This window comes from Papaver somniferum, chromosome 9, assembly GCF_003573695.1.
Source record: "Papaver somniferum cultivar HN1 chromosome 9, ASM357369v1, whole genome shotgun sequence".
NCBI classification, from domain to species: domain Eukaryota; kingdom Viridiplantae; phylum Streptophyta; class Magnoliopsida; order Ranunculales; family Papaveraceae; genus Papaver; species Papaver somniferum.
Window position 1 is genome coordinate 136,042,323 of NC_039366.1, and position 20,410 is coordinate 136,062,732.

Sequence of the window (20,410 nt, forward strand, 5' to 3'; positions counted from 1 at the left end):
CTTTCCTTTAATCAGTTCATGTAAGTCTATATAAAGGCTGGAACTCTTGTTTACAAGACACATCTTATTATCAATATTATTATCAAGTATGTTTATCAATCTTTTATCTTAGAATCTTGATCCTAGAATCAGTTTTCTATTAAGTTTCTGACGAAACTTAAACCTATCCTTGTTACCCCTGTTCTGTGCTACACTAGTTGGTATCTGATGCAGAGTTTTTATATTTTTATCTAGAAACAGATCCTTTCCACAACTTCCGCAACAACTCAAAACCCTAAATTTTCACCCACCTACCTTTCGTTACAATGGGAGACAAGTTAACACCAACTGAAATTAATGCCATTGCCACAACACTTGAAACCAAGCTCAGCGCAACACTTGAAACCAAGCTCGGCAACAAAATTGAAACGTCTTTTAGTTCCTTAGAAACCAAGTTTGCTACCAAGCTTGATTCAGCTACAAATTCTCTGAAATCTGCACTTGCTATGCATGGAGATTGTTTAGACAAATTATGGAAACATGCTGGTTTTGGTGACTTGGTGATGCCTAAATTAACCGACGATACAGAAGGGGACCAAAGCTCTGGCTAAAAAGAAGAAGATGAAACCAAAAAATATAAACCTTCTTTTACTCAGAATGATAATATTCCTGAGAATATTTCCCATACCCTTTACCACAAGGAACCCTTGGAAGGTTATGTTAACAAAAAAAAGATTACCATACCCCTCAACTATGATGAAGATGACAAAGCTGAAAAACTCAAAGAGCAACAATGGGTTAATGAAAAACGATTAAAATCTGGTATGAATCCTTATGGAACTTTACCAGAATATAAGTTGAAGGTTGATATACCTAGTTTTCATGGTGATTTACATATTGAAGACTTGCTGGATTGGTTTTATGAAGTCGATTCCTTTTTCACTTTCATGGAAGTTCCTGAATCTTTTCAAGTTAAACTGGTAGCTTATAAATTAAAAGGTGGAGCTGCAGCTTGATGGGAAAAACTCGGTGAAGATCGAAGCAATGCTCATAAACCTCCTATACGTACATGGTAAAGAATGAGACAATTATTAGGAGATAAATTCTTACCTAGAGATTATATGCAACAACTTTTTATTAAGCTTCAGAACTGTCGACAAGGGGCCAGATTAGTTGAAGAATACGTTGCTGAGTTCTATTCTTTAGTTGCTCGTAACCAATTGAATGAAACTGAAGAGCAATTAGTTGCACGTTTTATATCTGGTTTGAATAATTTAATTCAACAGGGACTGACGCAGTCCGTGTTTACAATGGTTGAAGCCATCTAACAAGCTATTAGAGTTGAAAGGCGTGTACTCAGTACCTCTAGACAAGCAACTCCACGTCAAGCTCGTTATCAACACTTTTCTAAAACTTCCAGACCATATAATTATTCTTATGGTTACCAAGCTGAAAAGGGATCAACAGTCGTTGTTGATACATCCTCACAGGGATCAACCGTCTTTGTTGATCCACATGACAGAAGTGAAAACCAACCATATCAGCAACAACAACCTACTTATGTTCCTTCAGAACCTTCTCCTACAATACATATCTCATCTGCTAAGCCACCCCAGCCTCCTCCACAACGAAATTTTGTTCGCAATACTAAAGGTAATCAGTTTCAACAAGATTTTCCACCATTATCTAAACCCTCTGACCCTTATTCAAAATTTCGAGGAGATAAATGTAACAAGTGCAACCAAACTGGCCATACTTCTAGTGATTGTCGCAAATTCCATGCTTACATTAATGAAACTTCAGACGAAACACAAGAAGAAGAAGCATTAGGAGATGATGAATTATTTTATCTTCAAGAACATGAGACTTATGACGCAGATTTCCTTGGGATGATTCGACCAGTTTTAATCACTGAACCATGTCCTACTCAGAGATATAATATTTTCAGATCTCATTGTTTCATTGAAGAGAAGCTTTGCACTATGATCATTGACGATGGAAGTACAGAAAACTATGTTTCTGCAAAGTTAGTTGAGAAACTTGGTTTACCTTTTACTCTTCATCCAAAACCGTATTCATTTGGATGGATAAACAGCTCTTCCACTCAGCAAATTAATCATCAATGTTTGGTGAAGTTTTCTTTCCCTGGGTATTCATATTATGTTTTGTGTGATGTTATTAACATGACTGCAACAAGTTTATTATTGGGAAGACCATGGAAGTATGATATTCGTGTTGTTCATAACTGCTATGAGAATACTTATACCTTTGTTCATGAAGGGTTTACTAAAGTTTTATGTCCTTTGTAATCTTCTAATTCAGTCAAGGAACCATCAGATAAGAAGACAAATGCACTAGTTGCTACCATTGTTCATTCTTTACAACCAAATCATTCTTTGAGTTCTCATGAAGCTGATAAACCAATGGTGGAAATTCCATACAAGGTACAAACTTTATTATCTTCTTGCAATGACTTATTTCCTACTGAATTACCCAATGTTTTGCCTCCATTAAGAGATCTACAACATCACATAGACTTTATACCTGAAACTTCTATTCCTAATCAACCTCATTATAGGTTAAGTCCTAAAGAACATGAGATTTTACAAGGTCAGGTTGATGATTTGTTACAAAAAGGTTTGGTAAGACTTAGCAAAAGTCCTTGTGCTAGTCCAGCCTTTTTAGTAGACAAAAAGGATGGTGGACATCGTATGTGTATAGACTGTAGAACATTAAATAGAGTTACTATACCATATAGGTTTCCCATACCAAGAATTGATGACATGATAGATATGCTTTCGGGTGCTAAAGTGTTTACAAAGCTTGATTTACGTAGTGGGTGTCATCAAATACGTATTCGAGAAGGTGATGAATGGAAAACAGCTTTCAAAACAAAAGAAGGTTTATATGAGTGGTTAGTCATGCCTTTTGGATTATCTAATGCTCCTAGTACTTTTATGCGCCTCATGAATCAAGTTCTGCAACCTTTTCTTGGAAAGTTTGTCATTGTATATTTTGATGACATACTGATTTTTAGCAACAATGAAGAAGAGCATATTTCACATTTATCTCAAGTCTTTCAGGCACTGCAGGACAATGTTTTGTATGTGAATCTAAAGAAGTGCAATTTCTTTACAAACAAGGTCACTTTCTTGGGATATGTTGTGTCGGATACTGGTATTTCTGTGGATGATTCTAAAGTTAAGGCAATTGTGGATTGGCCTACTCCAACATCTATTCGTGAAGTAAGAAGTTTTCATGGGTTAGCTTCTTTCTATAAAATATTTGTGAGAAACTTTAGTACCATTGCAGCTGGTTTGACAGATTGTTTGAAGTGTGATACTTTTGAGTGGACTGAAGAAGCAGATAAGAGCTTTAATCTTCTTACGGAAAAATTGTGCAGTGCACCTGTTCTTGCCATGCCAAATTTTGATAAACCTTTTGAGATTCATTGTGATGATTCTGTTGTTGGCATTGGTGCTGTGTTATCTCAGGAAGGACATCCAGTTGCATACTATAGTGAAAAGAATTCAGATATAAGGAAGAAGTGGTCTACTTATGAGTTGGAACTAATTGCTCTTGTTCAAGCTCTTAAGAATTGGCATCCTTATCTTATTCACAGTGAATTTGTTGTCAATACTGATAATCAAGCTCTCAAGTTTTTGAAAACTTCAGCAAAGGTCAATAGGATGCATGATAGATGGTTATCTACTATTAACTAATATACTTTTTCCATTAAACATCAAAGTGGGAAACTTAATCAAGTTGCTGATGCTTTGAGTAGGAGAGCTCATCTTCTGGTTACTCTTAAACATGAGAGTTTAGCCTTTGATTTCTTAAAAGATTTATATAGTGAAGACAAAGAATTTAAGCAACTTTGGGACAAGTGTGGTTCTTCAACAGGAAGTGTTGATGATTTTCTCATTCAAGAAGGGTTTCTATTTAAAGGAAATCATTTATGTATTCCACAATGTTCCCTACGTCTTCATCTCATCCAAGAATTACATGGCAGTGGCCTTGGTGGATATTTTGGACGTGATAAAACAATAGCTTTGGTTGAAGAACGTTATTTTTGGCCTTCTATTAAAAGAGATGTTCAAAAGTACGTACAAAAATGCATGGTTTGTCAACAGTCTAAAGGTAATATTCAAAACACTGGCTTGTATACTCCTCTACCAATTCCTGAAGCTCATTGGGTGGATTAGCATGGATTTCGTGCTTGGTTTACCACGTACTGTGAGGGGGAATGATTCTATTATGGTAGTTGTTGATCGTTACTCAAAGATGGCTCACTTCATAGCATGCAAGAAAACAACTGATGCATCCAATGTTGCTTATTTATTTTTCAAAGAAGTAGTACGTTCGCATGGAATTCCCAAAATAATTACTTCTGATCGAGACACTAAATTTTTGAGCTACTTTTGGAAGTCTTTATGGATGCGTTTGGGTACTAAACTTCAATATAGTACAACTGCTCACCCTCAAACAGATGGACAAACTGAAGTGGTCAATCGATCTTTAGGAAATCTGATTAGAGCCAAGGTTATTGGAGGAAAAGAGAAGCAATGGGATAATCTCCTTCCACATATGGAATTTGCTTATAACACTTCAGTTAATCGATCTACAGGTAAGACACCTTTTCAGATTGTTTATTCTAAGGTTCCTAATCATATTTTAGATTTGGTGGTACTTCCCAAGCTGCGTAAATCAAATGCTAAGACAAATAACTTTATTGAGAAAGCTTCACTCATACATCAATAGGTACAGTCAAGGCTTGCAGATTCTAACAACAAGTACAAGGACGATGCCAATCAGCATAGAAGACTTAAAACTTTTGGTGAAGGAGAATTGGTTATGATTCATCTCAGAAAAGAAATATTTCTACTGGTACTTATAACAAGACCAAGATGAAGAAATATGGACCATTCAAGATTTTGAAGAAAATCAGTGACAATGCTTATGTTATTGATCTTCCATCGACTTGGAACATCTCTAATATCTTCAATGTGCAAGAAATATTCAAATTCCATGGAGAGAATGAAGTTCTTTCTATACTTTAACTCGAGGGCGAGTTTCTTTCAAGAAGGGGGGACTGATGTAGTACATCTTTCTCTGTATCAATAATGATTGTTAATCCTTTTCTTCTGTATCAACTGTAACAGTTGACCTCATGCTTTTGGATCAATTATGACTGTTGATCCATCACGTCAGTTTAAGTTAGTTTGCTTCGCAAGTATTTCCTTTTCTAGTTTTCGTCAAACTCTTTCCTTTAATCAGTTCATGTAAGTCTATATAAAGGCTAGAACTCTTGTTTACAAGACACATCTTATTATCAAGTTTGTTTATCAATCTTTTATCTTAAAATCTTGATCCTAGAATCAGTTTTCTATTAAGTTTCTGACGAAACTTAAACCTATCCATGTTATCCCTGTTCTGTTCTGTGCTACACTACTGAGACAGATAGGATACGATGGTATTGTCGACACTCACAAACTATACGATGAGACAAGTACCACAAGCCTTGATTATAATTACGCTTATCCAACATATTATTATTTAATCCAGAGTTGAGATCAGATGCATTGCCTTGTGGAAGAAAAAATTGGGTATCTCTCCCAATCATTTGATTTCTCTAACAGTTTAACCACCAAGCTATAATTGGTGGACCACAAAAAACGAAACCATATTCGTAGCCCAGGCCCCAGTATTGTTCGTAGCCATTGGATTTGGAGCTAGGTTGGTAGTTACAGACTTGTAAAATAACACACTCGGCTGACTGCCAACTGGGACTAATAATATATAGAAAGATCTACTTCCTCGGTTACTATTTAATAGGCCAGTTTCTTTTTTTGAGAAAATTAAGAAAATTAAGAGAACTAATTATTGAAAGTGGTCCTCAAGACACTTGTCAATAAAAGAAGTGAACTGAAATGATCCCCATGATACTTGTCAGCCAAAGAAAATGGTCCACATAATACTTGTCATCAAAAGAAGTTAAAAGAAAAGTGGTTCCAGAAAATTAAAGTAACATTTGACTTTCCCAATTAGGAAACTGGTCTATTTTTTTGAAATATTTATTTATAAAAACTGACCTATTAAAAAGTAACGGAGGGAGTAATATATTGAGATGGATCCAATGTACACCTGACATGGTGCTGCGCTGCAGAAGGATGTGGTTATTAACTGTCATCCGTTGAGATAAAATCACAACCAGTAACAACAGTAACATATTATCCCCTGTCTCTAACTTTGATATCTTGCTTTACTCAAAATATTCGCCTAATCCCCTTTTTAACTTTGTGTTTAACTTTAATTACGTATTAATGTTGTCTTTTTCAAAGGGCATAGTGTTCAAGATTGTTCATTGGCACTTAGGCAATTCGGGCCACCAAATATCTTCTTGGTCACGTTAACAAGCGTGGGTTTGCTGCGAATGCAGGAGAGTGGAGGGTCGTTAGTAGATGTGGTCCTTCTGATCATTTCCTTAACTATACCATGAGGAAAAAATGATTTGACCAGCTCAGACTTAAGGAACAATGGCCATCCAATTATTCTCTTTATGGAGGCTCATACGTCATAAATAATACGGCCCTTTTATCAAAAGCCACAAGATGGAAATAAGCATGAATGCAAAGTCAGCAAAATGAAGTGATGACTAATTGCAATCGAATATAGTAAAACTAAGTCCTATGGGCTAGATTGAGCTGTTAGATTAGCCGAAAAGTGTTGTAATTTTAAAAAAAAAAAATGTAGTATACTTGTTAACATTAGTTCTTTCTCCTAGCATGTGCTCGCAGTTGAACTAACAGCGAGATTGAAGTGCTGAACTAAAAAGACTAACTTTTCGCTGAATGGTTCAACGATGGGCGATTTATTTTTTGATCTGACGGTTGAGATTTAAAGCGTTGAACCAAATAACGTTGGACTGACGTGGACTTCTAATCTAGCTACTAAATTAGTACTCTCATAAGACTTAGGAAGTAGCCCTAACCGACGTGGACTGCTAATCTAGCTGCCAGATTATCATCCATAGGACTAAACCTAAAGTATGTCCAATTAGCTAGGTCTAGCTCACAAGGCCTCTCCTGATTCAAAACTCCTATTTTATGGGGGAGTGAAAGGTTAGTTTTCACTCAAAGGTGCAAATACTAGAAGTGCTATAAAATATAGTAAGGTCTTATCAATTGACATTTTTTTTTCTTCTAAAAGTACGAATCGGGTAACAGAAATACTACAAAACATGGAACAAATCTGAGCTGTCCGGTACGCATGTTGGCATGAATATGTGATTCCAGTTAAAACAAATGCGAGCACGTGGTGAACTGTGATACCAAAGAAAACAAAAATGAAAAGGATAAACATATATATGCTGTGCAATGTGCAAATCTGCACTTACTTCTATAGATATCTTTACCACAAATATTATATATGTCACTAAGCTACACTTTGCAAGTAGCTAACAGTGGCAGTATCTTTTGTCCCACGATTCTCATATCCATTTCCCTGTATCTATATAATCAGATGATCATGATGATGAGATTACCGACACTCTAATAATTAGTCAACTAATAATCTCTTATTAGCTGTGTTATATTCCCGGGCTTTGACCAGTCTAACGGCCAATATTATTCTTATTCGGTGACACATTATGCCGTCCTGAGTCCTACATTATAAATTCATGGGCTTTGACGAGTGAGTTGTCTAAGTCTGATTCACGACTTGTCTATTCTGATAGAAATCTTCGAGTCTGACTTGACTTCCCTCGTGTTTTCAGTTGTATTTCAATTCTGTCGAGGTGGATAGCTGTGTATAACAGGGACACATACGTAAGACTTGAATGCTTGGAATTAGAAAGTCCCCGATTGGAAAGTTACCTCATATTACTGTGCCGGTGCCCTTGCATATCCAAATATCTATATCCAAGTGGGGAAGTCAAGCGATATAGTACTGTAATTGAGACTCGAGTCAGACTTGGAAGTCGGCAAAAATCTAAACTTACTCTCCCTCCCCCTGTCAAGCAGCGAAACATGGAATCAAGATTTATACTATGTAGGTAGGGGAGTGGGAGATCAAGAGGAGAGAGAGAGAGGGAGAAATAACTTGTAAGAACAACATGGAAAATTATGTTTTGTCTACAGCTGGTAGTGTCGGCGTAAGATGGAGCATGGCCATGAGCCAGCAGCTCCATTAATGCTCCGCATTTCTCATTTCTACATACAAACAAATAAGTAGAGATGAAAAAATAATCTCATTCATTCTCTCTCTATATATATTTTCTCCAGTAGACTTGTGGAGTGAAGACAGCACAAGAAGAAGAAGTAGAAACGATCAAGAAGAAGATTGATTGCATTAAACGCATTCAATTCTCAACACTTTCTCTCTATCTCTTTTATGAAGTTAATTTCATTTATTAACTTTACGTTCTATAGATAAATATACTTTCACGCACCCAACAACAACAACAACAACGAAAAGTAAAAGAAAGGAAATCAGAAAAGGAGAAAGGCAGGCAGACAAAAACTTGGAAAATTCAGCTCTTTATCTTTCCGCAAAATCTAAATTATCTTCTTCGGCAATCATTTTTCTTTCTATTAATCGATTGACTTGAAACAGTTGACAAGAAATTCTGTTTCGGGATCGAAATTTTGAAGTATTTATCAAGTAAGAGATCTTGGATTGAAATTAATTTATTCAATGATCTAAGGGAATACAGTGGAGTAAGTGAAGATCCGAAGGAAACGAATAACTATAGTTTTGTTGTTTTTAATAAGTTAGGCATCTAAATGGATTTCTCGGAAATGGATTCAAGTTAGAAACTATTGGTATTTCTCACCGGAGATGGTGTAAAAGGAGGAGCTGTGGAAATCATTAAGGAATTAAGTTTTTATCAGGAAATTTAAATTTCTTGGTTTTTTTTTTGAAAGAGTGGATTCATGGAATCACATATGGATCATTACGAGCTTATGGAGCAGATCGGTCGTGGAGCTTTTGGAGCTGCGATTCTTGTAAATCACAAAGTGGAGAGGAAAAAGTAAGTGTGTTTTTTTTTCCTTCTTTCTTTTAAAAAATTGTCAGTTCTTTCATTGACTCTTATTTTTGTTGTAATTTTCAGATATGTGTTGAAGAAAATCAGGCTTGCACGACAAACCGACCGATGCAGAAGATCAGCTCATCAAGAGGTAAATTAAAAAGTTGGATCTTGGTTTTAGTTTTGTCCACTAGTTATCAGTTTTGTCTTACATTTTGGAAATTTTGAAATGTAGATGGCTCTCATTGCTCGAATTCAACACCCGTACATTGTCGAATTTAAGGAAGCCTGGGTGGAGAAGGTGACATGATCATTTAACTTTTCTCAATTCGATTTCTTTAATTTATTGATTTTAGTTTCTGAATTGAAAATTTCATCATAGGGTTGTTATGTATGCATAGTCACTGGATACTGCGAAGGCGGAGACATGTGAGTTCCCAACAAGTGTGTTAGTCTATTGGTTATGAAGGAATGCAATCTTTTGTAAATACTAAATTTTTTCTTGGATTTCCTGGTCTTAGGGCTGAATTGATGAAAAAATTGAACGGCGCATTTTTCCCTGAGGAGGTGTGGTGACTGATAACTTCGTTCATTGCGCTGGAAATTTTATACAGTATAATTTTGTACCGTCTCTTGATGAAGTAAATTATGTTGTGCAGAAACTCTTGAAGTGGTTCACGCAATTGCTATTAGCAGTTGAATATTTGCATTCAAATTATGTTCTACACAGAGATTTAAAGGTTTGTAAGAATTGTTAAAACACTACTGGATTTCTTGTGCACTTCCTGAGATACTAGCCTGACTCTATTTCACAATGTTTTGGCAGTGTTCCAATATCTTTCTTACCGGAAAAGACCAGGATGTACGTCTTGGTAGGTTTGATTTTGATGTTTTAGCTCACTAAAATGGACTATCTGCTAACCTGATGGAGTAGTTATTATGTTATTATCGTTGTTTAGTAACCATGTTTACTTTGGTTGTTCTCAGGGGATTTTGGACTTGCTAAAACTCTGAAGGCTGATGATTTGACTTCTTCCGTAAGTTAGTTGTGTGAAGTTGCTATATGATGTTTTCCATTTTACCATTAGTTTAAAAGGATGATTTTTGGTGTTAGAAGGTTTGATGTAGTATTTAGAAGGAGATATCAACCTATATTTACTATTATCTTGTGTTCGTTTGCTCCCTGGAGTAGTTTGGAAATCCCTGTGAAAGTTGTCAAGTTATTTGTGTATTATAAAAATCATAGTCAGCCTATTTATAAGGTCATAAACAAAATTTGTTGTTTTGTTTCTGAGATATAAACAATGTTTTTGTCATCATTTAGCAATGTTTTTTGTTTCTGAGCACTTGAGAGTCGTGAGGTTTTAACATTTCGAGCATCTGCTAAGTCTCTTAAAACCACCTCTAGAAAATACAGTATTCCAGTGAAAGATTTAATCGCTTATAAGTGCTATAGGGTTTTGGGAGATGCCCTGGGTGTTATTAGTATGCATGTACTAATTTGGCCTAAAGTTGCTGGTGGTTGGTAAATCAATTGTTTAGATTGATGAAATGTCTATATCTATATTTAACGATTTGTTGGGTTAAAGTTCCATTGTTTCTTTTCTGGTTAGGTGGTCGGGACGCCCAATTATATGTGCCCGGAACTGCTAGCCGATATTCCTTACGGCTTTAAATCAGATATCTGGTCTCTAGGTATAATCTTATTGATCCTTCTGCAAGGCTCATGGTTTCATTTTCTGTATAGAAGTTAAATATTTTCGATGAACAGGGTGCTGTATTTACGAGATGGCAGCTCACCGCCCTGCATTTAAAGCTTTTGTAAGTCTTCTTCCACAATTTACCTTTTGTAAGCTTTGGTTGTTAGTTGCCACTTGAAACCGTAGCAGTAGAATTGGGACGTGAAACATGTTTTCTGCATCATGAATCATGTCATTCTTCATATCATATGACATTTGCAGAAATGTTCAAGAAAAAACATTTGCAGAGAAGTTTCATGTTACAGATCCTTAATTCTGCTTGAGGTTTATTATGCATTATCTGAATCCTACCTGTCCAGAATATTTTATACGTAGTCCTCGGCTATTGCACTTACTTTGAATTTCATGAAGTGTTCGTTCACTCATGTGGTTGGTTTTATATATCTGGTTGCAGGACATGGCAGGATTAATAAGCAAGATAAATCGCTCCTCCATGGGTCCTCTACCTCCTTGTTATTCCTCTTCCTTGTAAGCCATAGTGTGCCTTCACTAGAAGTACATAAGTTTTTAGTTCCATTACCAAAATGTATTTTTGTTGCGCATGCTGCTGTTGGGCTAATAAATTGATACCTTGCAAAATGCCATACTGTGCAGGAAAACACTCATCAAAAGCATGCTAAGGAAGAACCCAGAGCATCGACCAAACGTAAGTTTCTAAAGAAGCATGTGGATGTTCTTTTTTTTAACCAGTAATACCTTACTCTAACAGTTCAGGTTTATCACATGGTCAGGCATCCCAGATACTGAGGCATCCATATTTGCAGCCTTATGTTGACCAGTACCGGCAGTCCACAATGCATAAGGCTAAGCTATCTCCTGAAAAGCCAGTTTCTAATGTGAGACGTGCTCAGAAACAAATGGTTGAAAGCCAGAGCAGTAACAGTTCTGGCAGTGACAAAGAGAGTTTAGTCTCTGGTGATAGAAGCAACTCAGATATGGCTTTTAATTGCGAAAATGAAGTTGATTCTGATCAGCCAATGGCTAATGAGCATATCACCAACCCGTCCACTGGCAAAATAGATGAACAGTATGGGATGGAGCTTCACGAGGATCCTAGACCAAGAGCTGAATCTAAGCAACCGAAGACCATCAAAAATATAATGATGGCTCTAAAAGAAGAGGGAAGAATTAGAGAGAGTAGTTCTCCCTTAAGGAGCAACAAATTAAAGGTTGGAGCCAGTCAGAAACCTAGCATAGAATCATCTCCTAAGATTATTCCAAAATCCAACACCGCAGCCTCTGCTTTGAAATCCAACACGGAAACGGCTATTATGGTTATACCAGCTAAAACCAACAGTGATTCTGCAAGACGTGTCCAAGGACCAAGTCCTATAAAGCACCAGGTAATAATGTGAAGCTGTTCTGCTTTTAGTTTATTAGTATAAACAAGAAAAAGAGAAGAAGCTTACCATTTTTATTCACTATTTGTTTTCAGTCACCTGTATTCGAGCATTCTCCAAAAAATAAAGCTAGATATGATGGAACATCACCTTCTGGTTCAGCAAAACAAATTCTAGAAGATGGAGTTCCTAGTAAGCCAAAGCAACGACCTTCGCCTCCCAGTCTAGTTAGGCGACCATCATTTCCAGGGCAGAGACCTGCTGTGTCTGACTCTGCAAGCCCAGTGAACAATTGCACAAGGCCAACCTCAAGTGATACGCAAGAATCTGAAAGGACATCGAACTTGGTGACCAATGGTCATAAGCATACTTCAAGAGAGATCATGCGGGAGTCGGAAAAGAATTCATCTGGGGCATGTATTGCTATAAGAACGGAAAGCAGTAACTCAGCATCATCATCGAGGTCAATTCAAGGTTATGAGCCCTGCAACGAGACAGCAGAACCGTTAATTAAGTTGAAGGAACAGAACAACTCCAGTTTGTCAGACTTGATAGGTCCGAAAGAAAGACTCCCCCGCCCTGAAAGTTCTGATTCTCGTCCACCGTCCGGTTCCTCATTTCCTTCGTATCTACACTCAACCAGGTCATCTGATCAGTCAACTGAAAACCAAGAATGTAATTATGCATCTCTAGCGTACTCTGTTGAAACATCTGAGGCAGTTCTGGATCTGCAGAAGAGTACAACCAGTAACGATGAAGTGACTTCAAGTTCAGGCCCAGAACCTTACTTCACGAGTTCCGAGCAAGAGTATATCTTTAAAGACGATATCCCTGAAAGCAGACCCAGTAGCAGGACTGATATGAATCCTCAGCCAATCCTCACTTCTGCACCGTATGACGAGGATCAGTTCAACACTTGTAATAGTAACTCTGATATTCCACCACAAAGAAACATCCCTTCGACGCCAAGTGGTGATGATAAGTTTACTGTAAAAGAGCTTCTGTCATCCATAACAGAAATAACACCACCGGTTACACCTAACCCAAGGAATTTGCAGATGGAGAAGGCACTCGTCATGACGAGCCCAATCACCGATAAAACGACACCTACGCACCTACCACCAGCCTTTGATGATGTCATACATGTCATACGCCATAGTAGTTTCCGCGTCGGTAGTGAGCCACCAATGATGGAAACAGTGGAAATGGGGGGTCAGAATATGGATATGGGAAAGTTGCTAAATGTGGTTAGGGATGATGTGGAGATGAGAAACACGGCAACATCTGTAGCCATGAGAACTTCCAGTGGCTCAGAATCTATGACACCAAAATCAAACTATTCAGATGGATCCGGATTAAGGGAAATGGATGTGAGGAACAACAACCTTCCCATTCAAAAACTTGATTTCTCTGAACCAGAAATATCCAGTTCTTCCGAGGCTAACATAGTTAGTTCCAAGGAAGAGGAAACTCCAGTAAAAGAAATACTTGATGTGAAGTCTTTTAGGCAGAGGGCAGATGCACTGGAAGGGTTGTTGGAATTATCCGCAGATCTTTTGCAGCAGAACAGGTTAGAGGAACTATCTATTGTGTTAAAGCCATTTGGAAAGGAAAAGATCTCTCCGCGGGAGACAGCAATTTGGTTGGCAAAGAGTCTCAAAGGAATGATGACAGATGATGTCGGACGCAATGCTTAAGATAAGAAACATCCTAGCTGTGAGTTTCTCTTTGACTCTTCTCTTGTATCCTTGTCCACAGTTTCTCAAAAGTTTCAACCTCTCTGTCATCACCTTATTCAAACTCCAATTGAATTCTGAACATATAAACCTCCCACTGATTTGCCTTCCTCTCTTATTCTTTTCCTTTTCCTCTTATATTGATTGTATATAGTGAAGATACAGTTTGAAATAAATCCAATTTGCCGCCAAAAGCATGAAAGTTTTGTAAAACCATTTGGCATCATCTCATTTTTGTTTAATGTTATGCTGATTTTCAAGAAAGCAGTGATCTTAAAGATCCCCCATATTTCAGTTCATGTAATTATTTTTAAGATAATCATTATTAGCTCCCACAGGTTTCCAGTCAGGTTCTGGCAAACATCAATTACTGTTTTACTCCCTAACAGTTTATCTCAGGGTATTACAATCCAAGAATTGTTCATTTCGTTTGATTGCATTATCTTTCTGTTCATAAGTTTATCTGTAGAGGTAGAAAGATGACAGAGGTAAGTGCACTTTTTCTCTTTTTAATTGTACAAGGGTGTCACAACCTCTTGTGTTTATTCTTACCCAACCATACAACAATTCAACCCGGAAAAGGAGTGTGTAGCACTATAAAGTAAGAAAAAGAATCTACAATCATCCATCTCCAATTAGATAATCAGGAAACCAGAATGAAGTTGAGACTCCATGACATGTGAGACACAAGTTCTGTTATCAGAGTATATGTCTGATACAACAAACAAATAATAGGAATTTAATTGCTCACCTAAAAGCTATAAATGAATGTTGGACCTAAGAACATTCTTTGGAGCAACAGTAGGTAGCACATGATCCCTAACAGGCAAAAAAGGAAACTAACCATATGCGTGGTCTCCAGCATACCTTCACTTTCAAAATAAAGGGGTAAACCTCAACTATCACAGTAATGGATCTTCCTCGTGCAGTGCTTTGTAAAGTTTTCTTGTCATTATTCGGGGTAGTTAAGCTCCACGACAACCACCAATAATCAATATACCTGCCTCGTATACATGAACCAACGTTCACAAGGAAAAATCAAGATTATCATAGGGATGTTAATCATGCCTAAGAAAATCTTCCTTTTCTGAACTAGGAAAATAGGAGGAATTGTTGCATTACCAGGCATTTTAGGAATTAGAAATAGTACATTAATCAGTGGGACTGGGAACTATGCCCCCTTCTATGAAGGTGCCCTCCGAAAGCTACTTGTTTCTGCAGCCAAAGAAGCTGGGGACTGGGCAGGCCTCGTTTGATACCTTTGAAATTTGTATCATGGCTAAAAATGTATGAATCTGTTAAATATCATAACTCGAACTTCTTCCCTTGCTGCTATAGTGGTTGGTCACCAACTGGTTGACGCACGAATTGCCCTTTAATTCGTGGTCGTTGCTCTGCAAGCTTTTTCCTATTCTGATATCTTACCTGCAAATAAAATTTAGACCATATTCAGTTTAAATGGCGTGAAGTTCTTCAGATTGGCGAAAGTAACATGGTCCAGCCACAAAAACAACACATCGAATTTTCCATAAAAAATTGTGTCTAGTGGCCAAGATAGCAGATAGCCTCTTCATTACCTTTTTCTCAAAACATCGGTCTTTTCTTTTTAACCGGAATTTGGTCAGTGCAGCCTCGCGTCTAGAACGATTAGGGTCTAAACCTTTCCCATTAGAGCTGATATATTTATCTTCATTTCCAGTCTCTGGAGCAGTTCCATTGTTGCCAGGCACACTTATTTCCTCAGACGCGCCATTGCTTCCACTGCCTACGGTGATAGAAAAATTACAGTTACCACCTAGGTCGACCTGTTCACCAGGAAGATGTGCTACTACTCTTGGTCTTGGATATGCTGGTTCAGTATGAGTCCTTTGTGCTTCCGTGCCTTGCGTCAAACGATCTGAATGTTGATTTCCGAGATACTGACGAGAACTCCAATTTAAGATGCTATTTACAGATTGAGTGTTTTTGTGGGAGAATGGGTCAGGAGTTGCACATACGTCCTTCTGACCAAAATGAGGTATAGAACGGTCGGGACAGAAAATTGGTTGCATCATAGTACCAAAGCCAGCAACCGTACTGTGGAAAGGGATCGCTCCAACAGGAATAGGAAATTGTATTACCTCAAGTTGAGGGTGAGCAGAAACTTCCTTACTAGAAGAACTACCTAAACATGCGGTTTCCTTTGAGCGAACGGATCCTGAATTTTCTTCAAGTTCTTTGTCACAACCAGATGAGAACTGGCAGTTCATAGGAGTTTCTCTTCCAAGTGATGCAGTTTCAATATGCGACAAAGGAACTCCCCTTCCGTTACCAGCTTTTTCAAGAATGTCATGATGAAGATCATCACCTTCATCAATTTTAGTAGCTGGTGAAGATCCAGTTCTTGGACAAGAGAAGTGATTCCTTTGATTTCTGTACCTACAAATTATACAGAAGGTAGTGTTTCCTGAGAAAATTTATCTTAGTTATACGTCTTCGTATGACAATCTCATATGAGTGAATTATAGAAGTATAGAAGTTCGAGGGAGCAAATACACGTAAACCACGTTCACCAACTTGCAAACTAAACAATGCTCTTGTTATGCTGATTAAATTTAGGATACAAATGAAGAAAAGAGGGGAGTATATAAACCTTGAAAATGCGGATGCAATGGAGTGATTTAAGACATGCTTTGTCTGGAGGACTTCCTCTTCCTTGTTTAGCTGTGGTCTTCTCAAAGAGAGCTCCAACAAGTCCGAGGAAACAGAGTTGTATGCTGTCCTCTTTCTATCAGAAGCTTTTGCAGATGAACACAAGATATCCTCTCGTTGATTACTAGTTTCCAATGCTTCATCACTACAATGTGTAGTAAGTGCTGTGCCAAGAAATCGTATCATCTCTTTCGGAAGTTTGCTGGTTCCATCATTTTGATCTAGATGTTTGGAGTCAGTAACCTCATTCTTTTCGCTTCTCAGAGAATCTGGGCCTTCTCCCCAGTGTAATGATCCATTACAAACAGCAGTCTTCACCCAAACCTTCTCAGTAGAAACGACATCATGGATGGATAAAGTTATCTTAATCTCCTTTTCAACCACGGTATCTGCGAGAACAAGTTATAGCATATAATTCATGATCCTCCGACCATGTACAAACCAGAAATAAGACTGGCAGAAAGCAAATACCTTTCCCCTTTTCCTTCTCAGGAGTTGATGATGCTGACACTGTGGCCATAATGAAGTCATGTTTTCCTAATTCAGGGTTAGTTTCCTCGCAGCAGATTATGTTTTCATCTTCTGGAATAGACTTTCCTAGCTTTTGTGCACTTTCAATTTCCATCTCTGATTTCCTACAAGAACTCTGCCCATACACACACAACAAAAACAGTTGAATCTTAAAGTCCATCATTTAATTTTGTAAACAAACAAATTAGTGACATAGTATGCCTGAATAACGCTAAAACAGCATTAGACCGTGAACTATGAAAAAAGTGTTCCGTAACGTTAAGTTGGTCAGTGATGGAAAGGAAGATTCAGTCAGTAATAGGACTATGAATGCTGATCACTTGTAGAAAGGAGAGTGCTTCGGGGAAATGATGTGACAAAATATCCACACTCGAACAAATATAATAACCATAATCTGATGCTCACTTGAGTACGGCTTCCTCTATCTGAACTATCGTCATCCTTGGATCTAATGCCAGCATTTTCACTTCCGTGGTTACTTGCCACTTCATTGTCTGAATCAGTCTCCATTTTTGTTTTATGGGGTTTTCCATTTTCAGATCCATCTCCACTGCTGCCAGACTGCTGAATGTTTTGGACAGTTCAGAATATTAAATATTAGAATGACTTCAGTTAATCAAACTTTGTTGATAAATAAAGTTTAGGGAAGCAACATACACAATACTTTCTCCAAACATGTTGCCACAAATTTCTCAACTCATTTTTCCTAACTGGCTTCACAAGAAAGTCAGCGGCACCCTTCAGCATGCACTTAAACACGATTCCAATAGAATCGTGTGAAGACATCACTAATAGACATCAAAAGGAACTCTATAAGAGAGGTACTAAGTTATCAATACAATAAAAGTGTGCCTTAACAATTCCACATCTTTAACTTACTGATAACGGGGATGCTTTTGCATATGTCACTGTTCATTATCTTAGAAAGTAGACCAATTCCAGAAATTGAAGGCATCACTACTTCTGTTAGAACAAGATCAAAATTGTAGGGTTTCTTCTTTAACAAAGCCCAAGCCTTTAGTCCATCTGCAACTGCAGCAACTATTGAACACGAAACAGGAGATAAGTAAGGGTAAAACAGCACTATAGTTAGGAATAATTTTCACATTTGACTAAACAATCAACAAAGCACCTGAACATATCCTAACTGCCAATTAGCCTCACACACTTCTTGTTTAAGATCTCAATCTTTCAATTACTTGTGGTACCTCTTGCAGTTATGTAGAGTCCAAATTGTAAGGTTGGGCATTAAACTAAAGGCTAAAGCACATACAAGGCCACGAAATAGTTCTATTGAAATCCTGGGCATCATTCCTCACCACCAGATCTTTAATCTACACCTTGTAAATGGTTTTATGGTCCTCCACCAAATTAAAAACTCAAACTATGAAGTGTAGGTCCTATGGCTCACACATCTGGTTGTTTTTAGGATCTCAGTCCCTCATTTGCCTTATGTTACCTCTAGACACTAACTAACCTAAGACCTATACTACCACTGGAACCAAAATTTTGGCCTATACTTTCCTAATGAATGCTCTTATTTGTACATGTATTTGAAGCATTCAGTTTACAGATCAACACTAAGAAATTCAATTTTTTTTCTATTTGACACAATCTTTTTACTAAAATCATACATGAACTCACGATCCACAATATTTAGCAAAGCATAAATTTCCAGAATCAAAATCAAGGAACGAAGAGGATTATCATACCTTGGTAGTTACATTTCCTGAGAAGAGCAGTAACAATATGGCGTGTTGAATCATCATTCTCGACAAGTAAAACCCTAAGAAATCTCCGAGGCAGAAACTTTTCCCAACGAATCACTTGTTCTTCAACTACAACTACTAATTCTCTGCGGTTGCTTAATTCTTCCTCATTTAAGTTGAGATTAACTACAGCTAAACCTTGATCAACTTGCTTCGATGATGTTGATGATCCTTTTACTGCTGCGATAATCCTTGGCTCCATTATTGTACGGACAATGGAGAAAAGCAGAGAAGGGAAATTACAGAGAGAAAGAATGGAGGGAAGAAGTGCCACGACTGATAATTCTGTGGCCAATGGAAGTTGGAAAATATCTTTGATATGGACGCGTCAGATAGAAAGTAAGTGAAGATCAGATCAGAAAAATATCAAGGAGATACTACTAGTTTGATATTTATTTCGATTTCTCTTGGCCTTTCCTTTTTATATTTTCGGTTTTTTATTGGTGTCTGCTGGTTTGTTTGGTTTCCATGGCTTTTCCACTGCCCACTTGTCTGTTTCGCTAGATATTTTTCAGTTCCCTTTTCCACCTTTCTTTTTCATTTTCTTCTACAGGGTTTTTTGCTTTTGACATTTTGCCCTATGTCACTTTCCATTTCCCATTTAAATATTATCACAAGTGAGGCAATGGTTCTTTCTTTATAACTTAGTGTGAAGCTAGGCAATGATTATAGTTAAGCAAATCATCAAATTTGCTTATTATCACCCTCTAAGCAAACTCGATAAGTAAAGAATAGTCTTAAGTTTGTGTTGATGGTAGCCTTAGCATGGTGGCTCCCCTTACATGACCACTACCCGATTTGGCCTAATTTTGATTGATGATGCAAGAGGAGCATAGTGCATCCCAGGAATAGCTGAAAGCGAAGAATATACAGAGGTTATTACAGCTTGGGTGCAACAAAATGGGCGAAAAGAAACAACATTCAAAAGTTGTATTTGGAGGGAGATTGTCTAAATGTGATTTTGGCCATAAATGGCAATCTAAGATCTCTTAGATGGATTAATAACCCAATTATTATGGATTGGAAGGAACTGTTAGGAAGTTATAGTAGTTGGGTTTGTGTTCATGTTTCAAGAGACACAAATGAAGTAGCCCATTGTGTGGCTAAAGAAGCTAGGACTAGAAGTATTTCTTTGTTTTGGAAAAGTGATTCTCTTGTACAGTTGAAAACTCTCTTAGAGAGAAACCGGTAAAGATCATAGATTTTTTATCAAAATGTGCTTTTGGGGTGTAGTTTTTCTTTACGCATAAGATGCATTAACAATCCCAGACACTTTTTGATTAAACTCATCAAACGAATCTTCATCAGACATGCAAATATTTCCCCAGTCAGAATTTAAGATTTGAAGCCTAACTTCTTTCTCTGTGGTATCTCATTCGAATGCAATTTCTAAGATATCCCAAGCATCTTTAGACCTAGTGCACGAAGTCACATGGTGTTGAAGATCTTGGCTTATGGACTGAATAATAGCATTTAACCCATCAGAATTATGCTTTGCAGTACCTATCTCGGTTTTGCTATATTGTGTTAATTCTTTCTCAACAGTGTTTCCGTCTCTAACAACTGTCGGGGGATT

The 20,410-nt window shown here is 37.4% G+C and overlaps 2 protein-coding genes across 4 annotated transcripts; one reads left to right on the plus strand and one right to left on the minus strand.

Moving 5' to 3' along the window:
- The first annotated feature begins 8,070 nt into the window (after positions 1-8,070).
- LOC113313347 (serine/threonine-protein kinase Nek5-like) lies at positions 8,071-14,206 on the plus strand. Its single transcript, XM_026562111.1, has 14 exons — positions 8,071-9,010; positions 9,092-9,158; positions 9,243-9,308; positions 9,390-9,436; positions 9,529-9,574; positions 9,667-9,747; positions 9,834-9,879; positions 9,995-10,044; positions 10,621-10,702; positions 10,779-10,828; positions 11,162-11,235; positions 11,362-11,413; positions 11,499-12,110; positions 12,203-14,206. The coding sequence occupies exons 1-14, from the start codon at positions 8,913-8,915 to the stop codon at positions 13,802-13,804; spliced, it is 2,973 nt and encodes a 990-aa protein (XP_026417896.1). The 5' UTR covers positions 8,071-8,912; the 3' UTR covers positions 13,805-14,206.
- Positions 14,207-14,410: 204 nt separating this feature from the next.
- LOC113309868 (two-component response regulator-like APRR9) lies at positions 14,411-19,237 on the minus strand. 3 transcript variants are annotated; one of them, XR_003340781.1, is made up of 9 exons: positions 18,778-19,237; positions 17,945-18,106; positions 17,723-17,853; positions 17,471-17,629; positions 17,006-17,180; positions 16,476-16,923; positions 15,421-16,261; positions 14,966-15,268; positions 14,411-14,843 (listed from the first exon to the last, which is right to left on the minus strand). XR_003340781.1 is itself a non-coding variant. In XM_026558390.1 (8 exons), exons 1-8 carry the CDS (start codon positions 19,034-19,036, stop codon positions 15,176-15,178), a joined length of 2,265 nt encoding a protein of 754 aa, XP_026414175.1. In that variant the 5' UTR covers positions 19,037-19,237; the 3' UTR covers positions 14,411-15,175. The 3 variants fall into 3 exon arrangements, 2 of the variants coding, with proteins under 2 accessions (XP_026414175.1, XP_026414174.1); XM_026558390.1 differs by having other exon boundaries at positions 14,411-15,268; positions 17,471-17,626; XM_026558389.1 differs by having other exon boundaries at positions 14,411-15,268.
- Positions 19,238-20,410: the final 1,173 nt, after the last annotated feature.